This window comes from Copadichromis virginalis, linkage group LG15, assembly GCF_057382275.1.
Source record: "Copadichromis virginalis isolate Kocher_CV1m ecotype Utaka linkage group LG15, C_Virginalis_male_GT1.1, whole genome shotgun sequence".
NCBI classification, from domain to species: Eukaryota; Metazoa; Chordata; class Actinopteri; order Cichliformes; family Cichlidae; genus Copadichromis; species Copadichromis virginalis.
This window is the reverse complement of record NC_140632.1, coordinates 40,724,407-40,743,049: the sequence shown is the minus strand read 5'-3', so window position 1 is coordinate 40,743,049 and position 18,643 is coordinate 40,724,407. Positions and strand designations below refer to the sequence as shown.

The window sequence follows — 18,643 nt, the reverse complement described above, 5'->3', positions numbered from 1 at the left end:
TATGTATTTGATGGGTAAATAAATATATTCCTACCCACAGTTGTCAAGTATAATGGTGTGAAATGGGCATGACATCAGCCAGCGTGCATATATGCATACTAAATGTCTGACATTTGCAGCCTGTACTAGATGCAAAAACAGGGAGACGTTCACAGAACCGACTCCATGGCACCACATTTAAAAATTTGCTTACTGATAAACAGCCTCCTCTCGTAGATTAAAGAAACATTTAATCAGCTCCACTCCCTCCACTACTTAATCCATTTATAACTGTTCCAAGTCTTAATTTCTATCAACACTGCACCAGAAGCTGGAAGAAAGGAAGCGAGAAATGAAACTATCAGGTGCAATGCAAAACCAAAAAAGGAAAATTAAACTTCTTAACACCAGACATCTTTATAAATGACTGCGTGTCACATTCAGCATTCACACTTAGTGTTTGCAGTAAGTTTGCAGTGCATGAGAAACTTTCATTAAACAAGCGACAGCTGCACTGTTATAATAAAAAATCTAAATCCCAGTCGGAGACCCACCTGATTGGTAGATTACTTTTGCTTCGCTACAGTGCTTTAGTTGTTTGGGATGGACGAAACGGCAAAAAGTAGACTTGTCCCAAAAGACACTAACAACACCAAACTATAAACACTGAGGAAATAAGGCATTTGGTTGGCAGCATGTGCTTCTTGGAGAAGGGATATGAAAGCGGTGCATCAGACGAGGAGCAGAGACAGTTCGGCTGTGGGAGGATAAGCCTGGAGCGCGCCTGCTGCCAACTGGTGCACGCTTCTAATGTGGGTGACAATTACTCACACACAGCAACACACGCACAGTCGAAGTCATTACGAAAAACAGTGGGAAAAGGAAATAGAAGAAGTATCACTCACTAAGCTTTCTAACAGTGTGTGTGTGTGTGTGATTATTATTATTATGCAAATAACAAAGGCACTTATCCAAAGCAAAGCAGAGCAACTTGTACCTTGACTAAAGTCATGCCAATTCAGCCGTGACAAATGAAGGCCTGAGTAAGAGGTTATATTTTAAGGCCTTTTAATTCAAAGAGAGCTTTATTAACACGTCTGAGCAAAAATCAGGTATGTTAACACTTATGACAGGATTAAATTCAGTTTTTCTGCGTGCAGGAAGTTCTCACCAAAAACAAAGACAGAAATCGGATTGTCAAGACTTTTGTTTTCTCCTTAAAAAAGAGGTTTTAAAAAACTGAGAGACAAGTTCATGGTCGCTTCTGTAGAGTGAAAGTCATTACATGTGCATGCTGAAAATATGGGTAGGAAAAACATCTCTACTTTCCATGTGACTGCCACTTATTTTTGGTTAGCTTGTTGTTGTGTAACTTCAGATCTTCAGGCCATCAGATTCCCGTGCGTTTCTACATTCATACAAGTTTGGATTAACAAGAATGATTATAATCAGGTTTCTTGCCTTGAAATGAAAGTTTACACTACAAAGAATAAACTTTAGAGTTTGATGTGTTTGCAAGGCCGATCTGTGTCAAAATGATTTATATTTTTTTGCATTTAGCAGCAGGACAAATACAAAAAAAGTCTGTTATAGACAAAGATCATGTATAATTCATGTGTAGCTGTCAGATTGGACACCGCAACCTCGACCATGAATGCTAAAGTGAAAATGAGTGTGGAAAAATGTGCTGAAATTAATGAATCATTAAGGAAACAAAGCTGGTCGAGGGTGGCTTTGTTTTTAACAAGCGGCACACTTCAGTGGGGTTTACGGCTTTTACCCAGCGGAGCTGCAGCCTTGTTGAGCCAGAGCCCGTCAGGCTTACAGGAATATTTATAGTCTCATTCACCAACACAGTGCAACTTACTACACTTGTCTCACAGAACATAAAGTGACAAGCAGAACAGTTACTTAAAGAGAATTACTCCCTGCAAATTGATCCATGTAACCCCTTTTAATGTTTATTCTGTTGCCAATATCGGACTGCCTCCAACTCTGCCGCTTAGAGAAGACCTAAAAGTGTTTTCTTTGATTTCGCTTCATCTGCAATATTTGATTATTTTGTAATGAAGCGATTTTTTTTTTTGCACTGCTTTACTCCAGAGGTCATTAGGATGACAAACATCTCTTGGTTTGGTGTTTTTTGGTATTAATTTCTCTAATTTTACATGTCAAAGTCAATTGGAGAAGTACTACTGCTGTGCTGGTGAAATACTTGTTTAATGTGTTTGGTGGCTCTGGAGGAGTTTTTGTTTACTCGAGTGACATTGCTTGAGAAATGATTGGTCTCCACAGAGACTGTAATTACAGAAACACTGCATGAAAACCTGGCCGTCTGGGGGTTTAATGATGTGGGCTTTTACAGAGAGGGGGCTCTAAAATACTGATGCAATCATGGGAAACATTGCTGTTTAACATGGGAGTCATACTGCCATAGACTAATGGCCCATTTCCATTGAAAAAACTGTATACAAAAGATGGATGTAGCTGACATGACATCACTGCCTGGTATTTCTGATTACCATATTTTTCAGACCATAAGGAGCATTAAGTGAAACAAAACAGTCAGATAAGTCAAACTTTACTCAGCTTCTTCTTCTTGCTTCCTTCTCTTCTGTACCATTGATTCATTAATGTTGAATCCTCTCACAGCTGCTCTATTCCCATGTTGTTGCAGTATATTAATGACTAACCTCGTATTGTGGATGGATTATCTCAGTTGTTCTCCTGACTGAAGTTTGGTCCGTTTACAGCATCCTGCCATGCGATTGCATTTGTCTCTAACCATCAGGAACCCTCACGTGAACTTTTATCGAGTGGAAAACTGTTCGCGTTCATCCTTCAGCTTCACTATGTTTATGCTATGCTAACATAGCTGTGTTGCTAGCGATCACGTAGCACATCATTATATAGCAGCTAGCCCAACTTCAGTAACCCTACAAACGTCACTGCTGTTTAGTTTTCTGTCTTCATTTATGTTGGAAGTGATAGCAGAGCTGTACGTTTGAATTTATTCACAAATCCCTCAGTCAGAACATGCTATATCATGTTTAGGTGGAAGCTAGCGAGCTAACTTCCTGCTAACTTCTAACTCTGTTAAATGTAATCAGTTCTGTTTTCATGGATGCCTGGATGTTAAACTTCATAGTTACACCTGGTAAAGCAGCAATGCTGATCATTTTATTAAAGATGAAAGAATTTAGACAGTTTTTAACTCTCAGTGATGCTGCAGTGTTCGTTTGAGTTTGGGACCTGAATCGGACGGAGTTTAGGACCCAGGACTCCGCGACACTACGGCAGCCGTAATGCTCCGACAATCCATCAGGCCGTGCGGCTTCGTAGCTTAGCAAAGTTGTACTAAAACATTTTTTGACAGATTTTTGAGCGCCATGTACCACATAAAATTGGTTTGAGAATTCACACATAAGATGCACTGTCGATTTTTGAGAAAATTAAAGGCTTTTAAGTGCGCCTTATAGTGCGGAAAATACAGTAGCTAACACTTGCGATCGCTGTTACCAAGCTTCATCCATACTGTATGGGTCACAAACAAACGAACATGTAGAAGATTCAACTTAGTTATAAAAAAGAATTCATTATGGAGGTTTTGATTAACTGTGAAGACCACAATAATTTTTTGTACCTGACTGGAAAACTGTTTACCTCGACTGTAGGACTGTGCATTTCAACATTAAAGTCTATGTGGATCAGCTCACCGGAGTCAGCCTCAAGTGGCCTTTACAGGAGCTGTTATTTCTGCATTGGCTTTATTTGTCAACCACGAGGTGGACGCTTGTTTATGTAAACCACTGAATCAAATTTAAAGACAACTGCAGCCAATGACACTGTTCCTATGGATGCAAATAGCTTAAATTGAGAAAGCATTAGAACACACACTCTGTCATCTTTTGAAGTTAAAAGTCCTTGAACTCAATAAATTGGTGAAAGCCATTCAAACCTGGCTGCTTTGGAGCACTGGAATCTCAACAAGTGATAAAGTGGGATTTGTCACATTATGCTTGATGTGCTCAGCCAGAATAGGCCTGAACAGTGAGGATACTTTCAGTTTTTAGCCTTTTTTGTTGTATTTTTTTGTTTTAAGCTAAGGTAGGCAACATGTTTTTTGCACCATTAGACGAAAATCCATTAAAAGCTTTCAGCATATTGAAATGCAATTAGTCTGAGAGAGAAGCAGACCGTCGCACCTACTCTGGCCTGTTTTTAAGTAGGTGACAATGATATGAGACTATGGCCAGATGGCATAATCGATGCTTTGTTCAGCGCGAGTCCGGATGGTCGACATCAGTCCATTACACAAATCAAAGCCCTAGATGTAGCTATAAAGAAATATGTATGCTTCAACAGATTTATATGTTTTTCGTTTTTCTTTGTATATGTGCTGGTCTTTCCAAAGATGCGCGACTGCAGAGCTGTGACTTTCTGTCCATCAGCATTTACAAACATTAAAAATATGTGGCGAAAACAGATCTTTTAGATGAACAGACTCTGTCCTAGCAGCGAGACATGAGTTTATATTGTGCCAAAGTGAGAGTCTAGGTCCATGTCCTTTAGTGATGGCAGGGGAGAACTCAGGGCTGGCCTCAGGTCTCCATGCCCCATCTGAAGGTGTAGTGAAGCTGTTGGCATTGTTGGATGTGTCCTCAGAGGATGTTGCCGATGCGTATCCTTGCACTGAGCTTCTTGTGCCCCCCTGGCCTCAGGGTGGGTTTCATGACAACAAGCAGTACGGTCCCACATCAAGCACATCCAACACAGCAGCCTGTCTCTGCCTGTCTCACACCTCACTGTCTGTCCTCCTCTGTCCCCAACCCCATCCCCTCCACCTGCTGCCTTCCAGGAGCTGTTACAGATAACCAGTTGCCTTCACCTGCAGAGACCTGTTATCGTTTAAACCTCATTTACACTCCCACATGGAATCCTGCTTTACAATTGCTTAAAATCTTTAAATTGATGAATTGAATCAAAATGTTTTCACAGTTTAAAATATTTAAATTACATGAAGTTTTTTGGTAATGTGATGGATAGTCCTGTTACAGGTTTCACATTATTCCTCTGATCGATGGGGGACTGTACCACAAAATATTGTAAAGCTTCAACAAAAGCAATAAAAAGGCTTCATGCAGGTTACATGGATGCAATAAATGCAGGATTTTCTTTGGGTTTTTTCAGGAGCTTTTTCAGGAACTCTGTGCACCACGAAGATATTTTAGAGTTTTAACAAGAACCAGCAAGAATAAACAAAACTTATCCAAAAGAGTGCAAAACTGAGTTTCCATTAGCATATTGTTATGTTTGCCACACACTGGGAAACAGATCAGTTTGTATAGTGTTATTTTTTTCCTCAGTGAGACAACAAATGCCTCTTTGTGTTCTAATTATTGATTGTTGTTGTTGTTGTTGTTGTTGTTGTTGTGATGGGGTAATCATATTAGTCATAGAAACTGAACTGGAATAGAAATAAACGTCACTGCACACATGGGGAACAAAGGTACCTTCATGCTATGAAGCACAAACCTCTATATCAGCCTACTGCCAATATACAAGACAGAGACATAAACTAGCCAGAATTTCTTTCCATTTAATTTCAACAAATAAGAAAACAGTAAAACGCTCACATCTAAGAATAAAATTAATTTTTATCTAAGTTGTTTTTGTCACGGGCTGAAAGCAGGGACTCAAGCGCAGAGCAGGTTGATGTCTCAAAACACAATTTATTTACACACCCGTGCAATAATATATACAGTGACGGGAAATTCAGGGTTCCAGGGGATTAGGGGAAGGCTCTCTCTCTCTCACGCTCGCTCACGTCCTCACACACGTTCGTACCGCGGGGAGGTCACAGGTCCGGGAAGATAAGCTGGAACAGGGAAAGGGAGATATCACTCACAAATCACGAAGGCATAAAGGTGTAAGACCACGGGAGCTGGAAAGGTAGACTAACGTCAGTAGCGCAATCATCCCGCGATGAGAGGATCTGTGACCCAGCCTCAAATAGAAGACGGATAATCAGCTGATCGCCAACAGCTGTGAGAGCCAAGGGCGGGAGCCAGCTGTGAGCTCCGCCCAGGCAGAGAGATAGGGGGAGAAAGAGAAAAAAAAACACAAGTGTAGCCTTGTGAGGCCGGCTGGGCAGGCACGGGGACCATGACAGTTTTTGTGTTGACCCAGACTGTCTCCTGATATTGTATCGTAAAAACTAGATGAAACCTTTACCTCTAGGGAACTTTTTTTAAAACCACCCTGAGAGCCAGTAATTAGCTCTAAGAATATTCACAAGTTATTTCCATTCAATGGTTTTTACTGTCCCCTTATTTTCTTCCTAAAACATCGCACAACTACCAGCGGGACTGTTTGATAGATGTGTTGCATTGAAAAGGGACGCTGTGGTGTGAATACCTGAAATCCCCAAAAACTTGGCGAGCTGTGTGACAAGAACAAAATGCAATGATTTGCAAACCTCATAAATCCGGATTTTATTCATGGTGAAACACAGAAAACAGGAAGAGGAATGACGTCCCCTTCTTGTCTGATATAGGACTGTAGATGCTCCGGTCCATGATGCTCCAGAAAGGTCTGGACTGCACTTAAGCTAGTTCAACACTGGACTCCTCTAGTATGAAGTCATGCTGTTGTTTTAGGTGTTTGTTTTTTTAGGGATTTTTTCACCGTGTTTACTTCTTCGAAACTCTAAGATGCTCCTTTCATGCCCACTCATGTTACTCACTGTTTACCAGTTAACAAAATATTCCTCCAGCTGTTTCTTTTTAGTACCACTTACTTTTCCAGCCTTTTGTTGCCCGTCTCTCAACTTTTCTCAAAACATGTTTAAAATGAGCAAAAAGATTTCATGAAATAAAATGATGTTTAGACATCTTTGTGAGGACAGAACATTGGGATCAACAGTCACTTGTTGCAGCGGTCCCCAACCTTTTTGGCGCTACGGACCCGTTTATGTCCGACAATATTTTCACAGACAGGCCTTTAAGGTGTCGCAGATAAATACAACAAAATAAAACCAGTACCGGTACCAAAAAAAAGAAGATTTATTCAAACGATATAAAACTAATGATAAAAACTGATTAAAACCCCTGAAAACCATAAATTTCACACCCGAGCCTCAACTCTCACAGCCCGGTACCAAACGACTCACGGACCGGTACCAGTCTGTGGACCAGGGGTTGGGACCGCTGGCTTCAAAATCCCCGTCCTCATGAGTTTGAAGGCATTTTTGAGGCTCAAAATGTGGTTTTAGTGTCAGGATTAGGTTATGGTCAGGTTTTTCACTCGTTTTTGATGGTTAGGGTGAGCAGCTAGGGAAAGCGTTATGCCAATGAGATGTCCTCACTGAGATATGAAAACAAGTGTGTGTGTGAACTGACTGAATCCTTCTCGTTTGCAGCAGAGGACATTTGCAGCCAGCCCTTTCTCTGATCCCTTCACGGTGAAGATCAGTGGGGTTATTCGACAACCACAAGAAGACCCAGAGATGCTGTGGGTGATGGGTCCGGTGCTGGCAGTCATTCTGATTATCATTATAGTCATCGCTATTTTACTCTTCAAAAGGTGAGTATGACACACGCAACAGCGGACACTGCGAGGACACACACTGGTTATTTTTGGAGTGACGCCTCCAACAGATGCAGAAAACATTAATCGTTGATCACATCAGACTCATAAAAATACTGAAAACACTGTTTTTTACAAGCACATTTTAATTTCTGTTAACATTTTCCTTCACAGGGCCTTTACTGCTTTGACTTCAGTGAATATTCAAGTAAAGACAAAGGTTCCTGTTTTGTTAAAATGCTAAATTATTAAATTAATGTAGTGGATCTATCAGTGACTGAATATGATTTTAATCAGTTTTAGTACATACCCTAATTTGCAATAGTAGGAAGGAAGAATGTCTTTTTAAGAGGAAATGATCGCAGCAGAACCAGGCGTAGGAAACAGCAGCTTTATGGAACGTGTCAGGGTAAAACGAGCGCACAGAGATAGCAACAGAACCCAAACTATGGAAGACAAAGGACAAAATGTAATGATATGCAATACAGTAGAAAACTAATACTCAATACATGATGGGAAGTCCTCCATCGGGCTGAGCCTGTAGTGACATATCTAAGAGATTGTTCAAGATGACCTGATTCAGCCCTAATTTTTCTTTATTATCAAAAAGGAAAATTTTAAGTATGATCTTAAAAGTGAAAAGGGTGTTTGTCTCCTGAACTCAAACTGGATCCACAGGAAGGATATCTGAAGCTCTGTCTCCCATCCTACTTTAAGGGATTCTATGAACCACAAAGAAGCCTGCAGGCTGAGAGGGAAGGGCTTCACTGGGATAATATGAATATGAGGTTTTTAAGATTATATAGCACCAAGTCACAACAACAGTCACCTCAAGGTGCTTAATATTGCAACGTAAAGACCCTATAGTAATACAGAGACTGGTTAGGGTTAGGGTAAGCAGCTAGGGGCCCTCCATGAACAGTGGGAAGGAAAAACTTCCTTTTAACAGGAAGAAACCCCTGATAGGACCAGGCTCAGTGAGGGGCGGGGCCATCTGCTGCGCTGGTTGAAGCTGAGGGGAGGGAGACAGGACAAAAGACACACTGTGGAAGAGAGACAGAGGTTAATAATAACTCATAATTAAATGGTTTATAAACAAATGGTGAGAGAAGGAGAAACGCTCAGTGCATCATGGGAAGCCTGTGGAGGCTGAATTCAGGGTCACTCGATCCAGCTTTAAGCTCTGTCAAAAAGCAAAGTAAATGAAGTAAATTAGTAAGACACCATTTCCTCTCCATCTTGTGAGTAATCTGCTTTAAAGTTGGTATTTGAGAGTGAGACCATGGTGTCACGTCACTGGGCGCTCTGATAGTTCAAGACTTTGAATGTGAGCAGAGGAGAAAAACTAGAAAGATCCATTTTTCTAGTTTTTCCTGAATCCTCTCACTGCAGCATTTTGGTGAAATAACAAAAAATGGAATACACTCACATCTAAATTACTTTTTCTAGTTACCGCTTTGTCATTTCAGTTAGCAGAGCAGTTTGTTCATATATATTTTTATAAACTTTATTTAAAAAAAAAACGTTTACATGTCAAACTATCAGATGTAAAAAAAAAAAAAAAAATTACACTTTTATTCCCTGAAACTAAGTAACAGAAGCATCAGGATACAGATGATCCTTTTTTGTCATCTGTTGTGAGAGAAGCAACACTTTTGGTAAACCTTGGAGGCAGTACATGCTCATTGTGTTCCTCCTCATATCATCGAGCTGAGTCCACAGAGAGACCTGAAGCATTTTCTTCAGCACAACAGATGACAAGAAGATTTTATTAGAACCGAGTGCCAGGAAACGGTCAGAGTGGAAGATTTTCTAGAATAGAGACAGACATTTGTCTTGTTTGAGCCGGCCTGAAGGCAAAGGTCCTCCATGGCATATGGGAGGGAGGTGCTGCGAGCTACCTCGCGGCCCTGCTCTTCAAGCCTGACAGTTGGCTCGTGCTTCCTGTTCTTGGGTCAAACATCTGGAGTTACTGACTGGGCTGACGAGGGCCTCTATATGGCTGCTGCGCTGCTCAGAGGCACAATTTGCTTTGTCTTTTTCCTCATTCTTCCTTTTGCTGTAGTCCAACGTCAAACAAAATCCTTTGTTTTTCCAAGATCAATTTTTTTTAGTTAGGTAAAAAATACATACAAATATAAATATTGCCTGAGATTGTGAAGACTTGGTGACATTTTTAACTAATATTGACATATTCAGATATCTTAGAGTTACTAAGACTTTAAGTGCGTCTAATTAAGGGGTATTTTAGATTGTTGGGTGTGTTTTTACTGTAAGCCTCACATGATTCCATTTATTTTGAAAATCATGAAACTTGAATTAGGTCATTAGTCACAAGAAAAGTTTTCAACACAGTTAGCTTATGTATACCAATATCGACTCATGCATGCTAAACTGAAATATAAAGAGGCTGCTTGGTAGTTTCACTTACAAATTTTTTTGAGGGGAAAACTGATGCAAAAGTTGGAATTAATACCAACCATAGAAATGGATAGCCATGGGTTTATGACCCAGAAGTGACCAGAAGGTGCAGTGTTGTTATTAGCTTAGCCAGGAGGCTAGGTTAGCATGCTGCATTCATAAACTATACAGGTCCAATTCACAGCCATCGGCTAATTCATTCCAAATAAAAGAAAAAGACAGGATTTGTCTCACCAGCAGCACAAATACTGCAGATAGATGGACTGAGACGAAGCCTAGCAGCTACACCCTGCTGCGTCACCTTCCACCTATCAATAAACGCAGCCAACCCCTCATGTAGACTTTATGCTTTAACAAAATAAAAAACACAAATTCATCCACCACACGGCTGCTATGAAGAGGGGAAGTTTTTTGTAAACATGTTTATTTCTGCTGTAAGCTTCGACACTTTCACTCGGGAGTCTGTGACTCTTGGCTGGCTTTTAGAGCCAGTCTCCAATGACCATTAGAAGAACTTTGGTTTTTGGCCCTTTCAGCACTGTGGGTTGATGTTTAGAGGAGACGGCTGCTTCATCACGTTCCACAGACTGTGAAACCAGCCTTCCATTCAGGTTACAGTAATTTGTTCCAGGTTGCTCTGTGGAGATCATTAGAAATATTAAAAACACTCTCTCTTTGTTCATGAACTACATCAGATTTTATTAGAAAATGAGATCAGGTCAAAGATGAGATGAAGGAGTAGTTTGTGAGGTGAAGCAATGAACTCTGTCAGGTCCTCTGACGACTTGTAAATGAATCCTCTCTGTTTCTTCCTCCTTGCTAACTGTCTGCCTACTTTCTGTGGATGCAGCAAACAAGAAAGGTTAGTGCTCCTGTCTGTTTCCACCCTCCCACCCTCCAACCTCTCCTGCCTGCCCTTGCACATCGTGCATGCTGTGTAAACATGCTTTGTGGGTCAGACGTGTCTACATTTGCTGACAGTGATGATTTGAAGTGACAGATACTTGTTTCTGTTACACGTTCAAATCACAGCCCCACGTCAGTGTCTGTGAGCTGTCTTCTTTTTGTTTGGTTTTCAGGCATATCGGCTTCAATTGACAGCCCCTCTAAGCATGTGTGTCTTCAGTGTCAGCATGTGAGACTACATTTTAGCATGTTTGTCTCTTTGTGCGTCTGTTTTCTGCTCTTCAGCTCTGTGTCGAGTGTCGAGTTCACAAATCCGGCTGATCTTTCCCTCCAGAATAATTCTCCCTTCATGCTTTCTTCACCTCTCAGCCCCTCACACACCTGCAGAAGCAGCCTTCAAAACAAATTGTAGACATGGAAAAATCGAATCCTGATATCACCAAGAGGCAATAACTGACATCACAATGGCATTTCACTCTCCTGTTTGTGTTACCTGCAAAAATCATGCTGAATACACACCTGTGAATATATGTGTCACGTATGCGTGGGCTGATTGATGATGTATGGGCTCCATTTACTTTCCACAGTCCCTAATTCAAAATGTATAAAATATATATAATATCCGTTTATCAAGAGATGTTTTAAATATAAGGACGTTCTGTTTCAAGGTGAAACACTCAGGTTTGCCTGCACTTCAACCCTAATGTAGTTATTACATTTAAGGAATGCAAATTAACGGTTCATTTAAAGGGGCTATAGCTGTTTGAGCTGAGCAGATGAATTTTAGTGTCATATTTCTGTTTTAAAGGAGTCATTTGCATTTCTCATTGTCTGTGTAGCAGCCGTGCAAGGCAGTCTCGTATCACCACATTTCCAGAGAGGGGGTGTTGAGTTGCCCACTCTTTATTTGCATAAAGTTTGGGTCGAGGCTACTTTATGCAAATCAGGTGTGTCTGAAAATCTTTGAAACAGGCAGCTGATGATCTTAAATCAGTGTTTGAAAAGTAAATGGAGAAAGCTTCTACTGTGCAGTTCAGTAGCATACTGTAAATATTAGGTCATACTTACACGTTTAATATTCCCAAGTACAACAGATACTTCACTAATGATAAAGCCCTGTTAAATAAATACCAACATGAGCCACTAACATTTGAACTGATTTCACTCATTTTGTTTGGAAAACTGTGTCATCAGAGAAGGGTCTGGATGTGACTCATCTGGATGTCTAAGGAGTTTAGAAGTGCTGAGAAATAAAAGATGCCCTTTCAACCAAATTGAGCTATAACAGGATGTATTTTTCTGGCTCGCCACCTTTCGCTTTTTAATCAATTCTTAATGTTCTTTTGATGCTTGGTATGGCGCCTTCAGCGTCGTCTTTGAGCGTCGTCTTTCAGTGGGTTTTAGCTGAAATTCTGTGCAACCCTGGAATCAGGAACCAAGACTGGACACATTGTTACCCATCGACAGATTTTATTCACGTATCCAGTCCAGGGTCAAGTGACTGAGTAAACTTTAGGTTGCTGGTCTGTTTCAGGAATTATATTGTTACTGATTTTAAGTCTGTGTTTATTGTTTAGTAGAAACTTTTCTTGGGCCATAAAATAAAATTTAAAACAAATACATTAAAATTCCTATAAAATTGAAAAGTCAGAGCAAACCAGCTCAATATTGCAAATAGGAGGACACTGCTTGCAGCCAAAGTTTTAGTCCTCAGACATTCTACAACGCTTTTCATCATCTATAAAGTATGCTCAAATTACGTGTAATCCTTATTGTTTTTTGCACAGTAGCTTGTTGCAGATTCTTTTTTCCCAGTATTTTCCAGAAAATAAAGTTTAGAAATTTGCTCATTCGGAGTCATTAATACCCATTTGGCCTGTTGGTACATTATGTAACGTTAAATTGGTTTTGCTTTTTCTCCAGGAAACGAACGTCTCCAGCCAAGGATGAGCACATGGCAGGAGTGAAGGACTCGCTGCTGGCCCACTCGTCAGATCCTGTGGAGATGAGGAGACTCAACTATCAGACACAAGGCATGGACACACAAACACATGCACATGCAAACATTCAGCCCCATAAACAGACTTTTACTGAGGTCTAAATTTTTACCAGTTGCATCCAGTTTCTGTTTCTAAAGGTGCTGAGAAATTATCACTGAAGGATTGTGTTACTGAATCCATTGACACCCAGAAATATAATGAAGGATCCTGTTTTTGAGGTGACAGGTGACAACTAACTGTCAGATTCAGTTTCTCAAGTATCAGTGTCACCTCAGTCATTTTTGGATGAGACTTACACGGTTTTAAAACTTGTGTTTTAGTGTCTGTGCAAGAACATGAAACAACTGCTTTAGAAAATATCTTCATTCATATTTGGCACTTTGTCTCCATGTTGTTGTTCTTTTCACGTCAGAAGTGATATTTTCATGAGAGGGTGGAGTCCTAAGTTAGCAAGTTTAGCAACGTGATTTTAGAGATTTTTTTTTTTAGTTCAGTTTAATTTCATCAGTTAAGTTTTACTTACATAGAGCCAAATCACAACAACAGTTGTCTTAAGGCGCTTCATATTTTAGGTAAAGACACAATCCCAACAATCAGACGACCCCCTATGAACAAGCCCTTAGCGACTGTGGGAGGGAAAAGTCTCTTTTAACAGGAAGAAACCTCGGGCAGAACCAGGCTCAGGCTGGTTGGGGGTGAAATTTTAAGAATGCCTTGCTCAGACACAGACTGACTGACTTTGCATTCATTCCAGTAATGAATGCAACGTAACAAATAAATCACATTTCTTGGACAGTCAGTTAATCTAACCATTTTGTTTATCACATACTTTAATTAAAAATGTGCCATCACCACACACACTGTCAGGAGGGCCATATATTAGCATGAATTTAAACATCTAGTGCTAATTATTGATGCAAAACTGAAAAACTGACTCCCACTCATGTTTGTCACAGTGATTTCATTCACTGCCTCCTATTCCCTTACTCCGTTACTTTGAAAACGTGGCGTTAAAACAAAGTGTGTGTGAGACATCATACTTCTGCATTTTGTTAACTTCATTATCGTGCTGTTAAAGCCTGGGTGGCATATTGTTTCTGGGGCAGCCGTGTCTCCTAATGCATGTTTTTGGAGGCAGGAAGTCCGTCTATAACTAAACAGTTTTCAGCTGGCTTAGTCTGATGTTTATTTCTGAGAAAAATGTCTGATTTCCATCCATAATTTTCATGTGAAAAAGCATGTAAACACTCTAAGGTTGTGTGCATCGGGACATAATAAAACCAAATCACCTGGTCTGTACCAGGTTCTAAAATTAGATAAGTACTCTGCTGGTCAAAAGTTTCAGAAAACCCCACTTTTTCCTGTTTTTATTGAAAATTATGCCGTTTATTGTCTCATTGCACTTTGAAATGAAAGTATAGTACAAATAAACAATTGGAAGCAAGAAATCTTGGAATCAATTTATAGACTGTGGTGGGGCGTGGTCTGCGATGCCGTGCAGGGAGGGCGGACGCACCTGCTCAGCATCCGTAATCACACCCGCCGAGTTAAAACACAGGGACTCAGGTGTGTGTGGTGACTCATCACAGTCGCCTCCTTTGGCTGATAACAGCTGAACACACTTGTGTCATTCTTTCTACAATAGAAATCAAAGTTGTTCCCATATCTGTTGCAGAGGTTCCCATAAATGTGTGGCACACTGCTTTTATTTTAATCCAGAACACCTGCAGAAATCAGTAACACCACCTTTCGAGGCTTGATCAGCCAGAACAGCTTTAAAGTGTTCACCCGTTTTGTGTTCCCTGAAAAAAGGACTTTTTGTATGATTGTGAAATACACACTATTTTTCATTTTGCTGTAACCTTTTAACCTCTGGCGGTTCATCTCTTACCTTTTGTAACGTTTCATTGGACTTGAACAACTTGAATTGCAGTAAAACTGGAAAAATGGAGGTGTTCAAGCTTTTCACTGGCAGTGTATAACATGTGATGTTTTAAACACATCATTACTAATTCGTCAGAGACAAATGCGGAAGCGCTGTATGAATAAAATACATATTTACAGTGTCCATGGAAAGAGGTGCAAGTGGCAGCCAGGTTCTACTAATTAACTGCACTTGATGAGCAAGTGTATAAAAGCAGAGGTTTTGACAGGTTTCTGGTCTGGAGCATTCAGGTGTGTTGACACAAAATGCAAAGATGACAGAATAAAGACATCAGCAGTGATTTCAGGGAAATCTTGTTGTTGCCCATCAATCTGGAAAGGGATATAAAACCATTTCCAAATGACTTAAAGTCATTCTGCAGTTACAAAGATTATTGTCAAATGGAGAAACATTCAAAATAGTCACCAGTCTTCCCAGTATGTGCAAGTCTCAATTTCACCACAAGGTCAAACTGTGCAATCTGCAAAAAATGCAAATGCTTCATCTTCTGGTCTACAGGACTCGGTAAGCACGTCAAATGTTAAAGTTCAGTTCATTTTTATTTCAAACATATACAGTCACCAACATTTCATAATATTATTCCACGCAGTTGATTGAAAAGGAGTAAGCAGAAGTATATACTTATTTAGCCCCACCCCCTATAGGTTTACATCTTAATCATTTCCTCATCATCTAAATTTGAACAACAAAACTTATACAATGGTTTCAACTTAGAACATAATGTCACAAAAAATTATTTATATGTTTAGATTTACTAATTTGGAAAGTAAACATCACTTTGACTGACAAGTGTGGCCTTTTTTACACCTCTTCTCTTTAAACATGGCAGCATGAGCTGGGACATGGACACCTTGAAGTCATTATGTCAGACATGATCTCTTCTATCTAATTTGAGAGCGTCTGTCCAACAGCTACAGGAAGCCTTGGATGAAAATGGCCCACAGAAGAAAGGGAATAATAACAAGAGCACCAGCAAATCTGTTAGGAGAAAAGAAAATAACCAAGATGTCAAAGCCCAGACCTCAACCTGAATGAAGTATAAAATCTTCAGAAAGCTTTGCCTTGGCTTAGTTTTTGTTGAATAAGAATGATGCTAAATTTGTAAGTTATGGCCTGATGCATGAAACCTTAGATTTTCTTTCCGTATGATTGTGCAATCAAAGACTAAATTTACCATGAAAGCAATTAGAGTGAGATATTTCTATTCAGATGTTCAAAAGGGAAATCGAATGTCTTCACATCCAGTGATCGTTGAGCTGTCCATTCACCCTGACCTCCTAGCGAGGACTTTGTCCCAGTAACTTAGTAACCCTTTATTCCCATAAGAATTACTTATAAACAATTAGTTTTTATATTTTTAGTCTGCATGCATACTGTAGCTGTTTTTCTGTTTTATCGTCTCTTTGTGTCCTCATTCATTCTCCCATCTGACTGTTTAACTGATTTCTAGCTTTGTTTTTCATCTGTTCTACGCCTCCCAGCATCTTCTCTTATCCTTTTCTCCCACCTGTCTTTCAGTGGGAAGTTTTAAGCATAAAGTATGTCATTGTTTTTTTGTCCACGTTCTTCTCTCTTGAGATGGGTGGCATTTACCTGTGGTGGCAGCAGCAGGAGGGATTTTGGCAGATGTTGTTTACTCGAGCATAAATTCATCAGCTCACTTGACAACCTCTGCACGCTGGGTGGCCTCGACGTTACTCATAACAAAACACTGGAAAAAATGACAGATGATATCATGATAATGAAGTCAAACTGTGATCTCTTTTTTTTTCAATAAAATGGAAACGCTCCACAACTTTTAGTTGTCAGTTCGGGTGACCGGGGCCATTTTACTTTTGTAGAATTTCCAGGTTCATATCAGGTAACAGAATTAAACTATGAAAATCTTCATTTCCCTCTTTAATATAATGTGTATACAACACATGATAATGTTAAAAAAACAAAAAACAAGTAATGATATAAATTTATTTAAACTTCACACAGCTTTTTCATTTTATTTTCTACTTCCATCATGGACTTCCTTATATCACTCTACAGACAAGGCCATCAGGTGAACTAAATCAATAAAATACAAATGCTGCCACAGAGATAATCTGCAGTTTTTGGGTTGGAGTCCAAACTACTGACTCGTGCTGTATAATCATTGTTTTTTCTCTAGAGGTTTCTCCAGTTTAAATATTTGTCATTTAGTTCCATTTATGTCTGTCTAGCAGGGCAGTAAGCCTCATGTGCACCTTCTAAATGAATTGCAGTGGAATTAATGGACGATTTGATCCAGTATGAGTCACTGGGTGTTGTCCCTCAGTAGTTTTCAATTAGTTAACCAATCAGAAGAACGTAGGGTTTCTGAAACGGGAACAGGGTTTGAAGAGACAGGAGCTAAAGCAGGTTAAAGAACCCAATGCAGACAATGTAGGCAGACTGATTTAACAGAAGGCCACTCAACGAAGCTGACGCAGAGTTTAAAGACAATATAATCCAAACAAGCTCACGAGATCACAGAAGGAAATGCATGAAAGACTGAGGCAAAGATAGAACTATATATACACATGGAGTGATTAAGGGATTGGAGACAGTTGGGACAGAGGTGCAGACGATCAAAACAGTGAGACGGGGAAAGTACAAATAAACACAAAGCAGTACAACAGGAGCTAACTCGGTGGATGACCGCGATACACAAGCTGTGCTGAACAAAGGCAACTGTGAGGAAACTAAACTCAAATAACAGAGAACAGTAACTAAACACTAGCTACAATTCAAACACAACAAGAGATACACAAGGGTGCAAAAAGTTCACAACTTTAAAGAAATAAACAAAAAGTTACAATGAAACCAAACAGGAAACACAGAAACAACTCAAAGCTTCAAAGAATACATAAACAAACATGATACACAAGGGATGATAACGTAGTAACTACTAAACATGAATGAATGCAAAACACAAGGAGACACAAAACTGACTCTGCAGAAGCCACAGATTTAAAAAGTGTTATAATAGTTTTATCAATGAAGGGAAATCATTCACACAGGAATACACTAACACAAAAGACCAACAACGCTTTGTGTGCTTAAAGACTATGTTCGTTAATAAATGCAAGTCTGGTCATGATCTCGAACTCTGAGCATGTTACTACTTCAGCTTGAGCTAATTATTTTTGCCCTGCTTGTGAAACAATCAGGGCTGAAGGCGCACTCAGACACGAGCTGGTACTCGCTGCTTCTGCTGTTTTTTAATTTGCTCCCTTCTGAGATAATGGCGGCCAAACTCGTTGTAACTTCCCACCAAGGCTCATTCTGGGACATCTGTGGCAACCGAAGAAAGCGCAGAGCAAAATAAGGAAACACGAGTCTGTATCTGAAAAAGAAAATCTCTTCTTCAGCACCAAACACATCACCATAAAAGTCTTGTTGGAACAACATCAAGTTTTAGTGTTTCTATTAAGCATTCACATATACAGAATTCACATATAGTGACGAGTTAATAAAATTGTTACATGTTACTAATGATTGCCTCTATTTTATGCTACACGCTGCTATTTTGGTTACAGTATGGATGAGATTGGAGTAGATGAGGATGCAGAGGCGCTGGATCAAAGCTCCAAAAACGCTCCAAACTTTCAGTGTTTTTGCTTCTGTTGCAACCTGACGTCTTTGCAGCACGTAGCTTAAATGGACACTCTTCAACTGTTAGGCCACGCCCAACGATGTTAGGCCACACCTAATCAATGTGCTCTCATGTAGTTACACATGTTTAGTCTTAATATTTGCACCATTTTGTAATATTTTGGAGTTATTTTATTCAAAA

The 18,643-nt window shown here is 39.8% G+C and overlaps 1 protein-coding gene across 3 annotated transcripts in view; it reads left to right on the top strand.

Annotated features, from left to right (window-relative positions):
- The window catches only part of ptprfa (protein tyrosine phosphatase receptor type Fa), a 385,056-nt gene that overhangs the window by 300,233 nt on the left and 66,180 nt on the right, over positions 1–18,643 (top strand). For all 3 annotated transcript variants that reach the window (XM_085433425.1, XM_085433427.1, XM_085433426.1), the window contains 3 exons: positions 7,400–7,563; positions 10,838–10,849; positions 12,817–12,926. In XM_085433425.1, the coding sequence (XP_085289551.1) occupies positions 7,400–7,563; positions 10,838–10,849; positions 12,817–12,926 (286 nt within the window). The remainder of the gene's footprint in view (positions 1–7,399; positions 7,564–10,837; positions 10,850–12,816; positions 12,927–18,643) is intronic.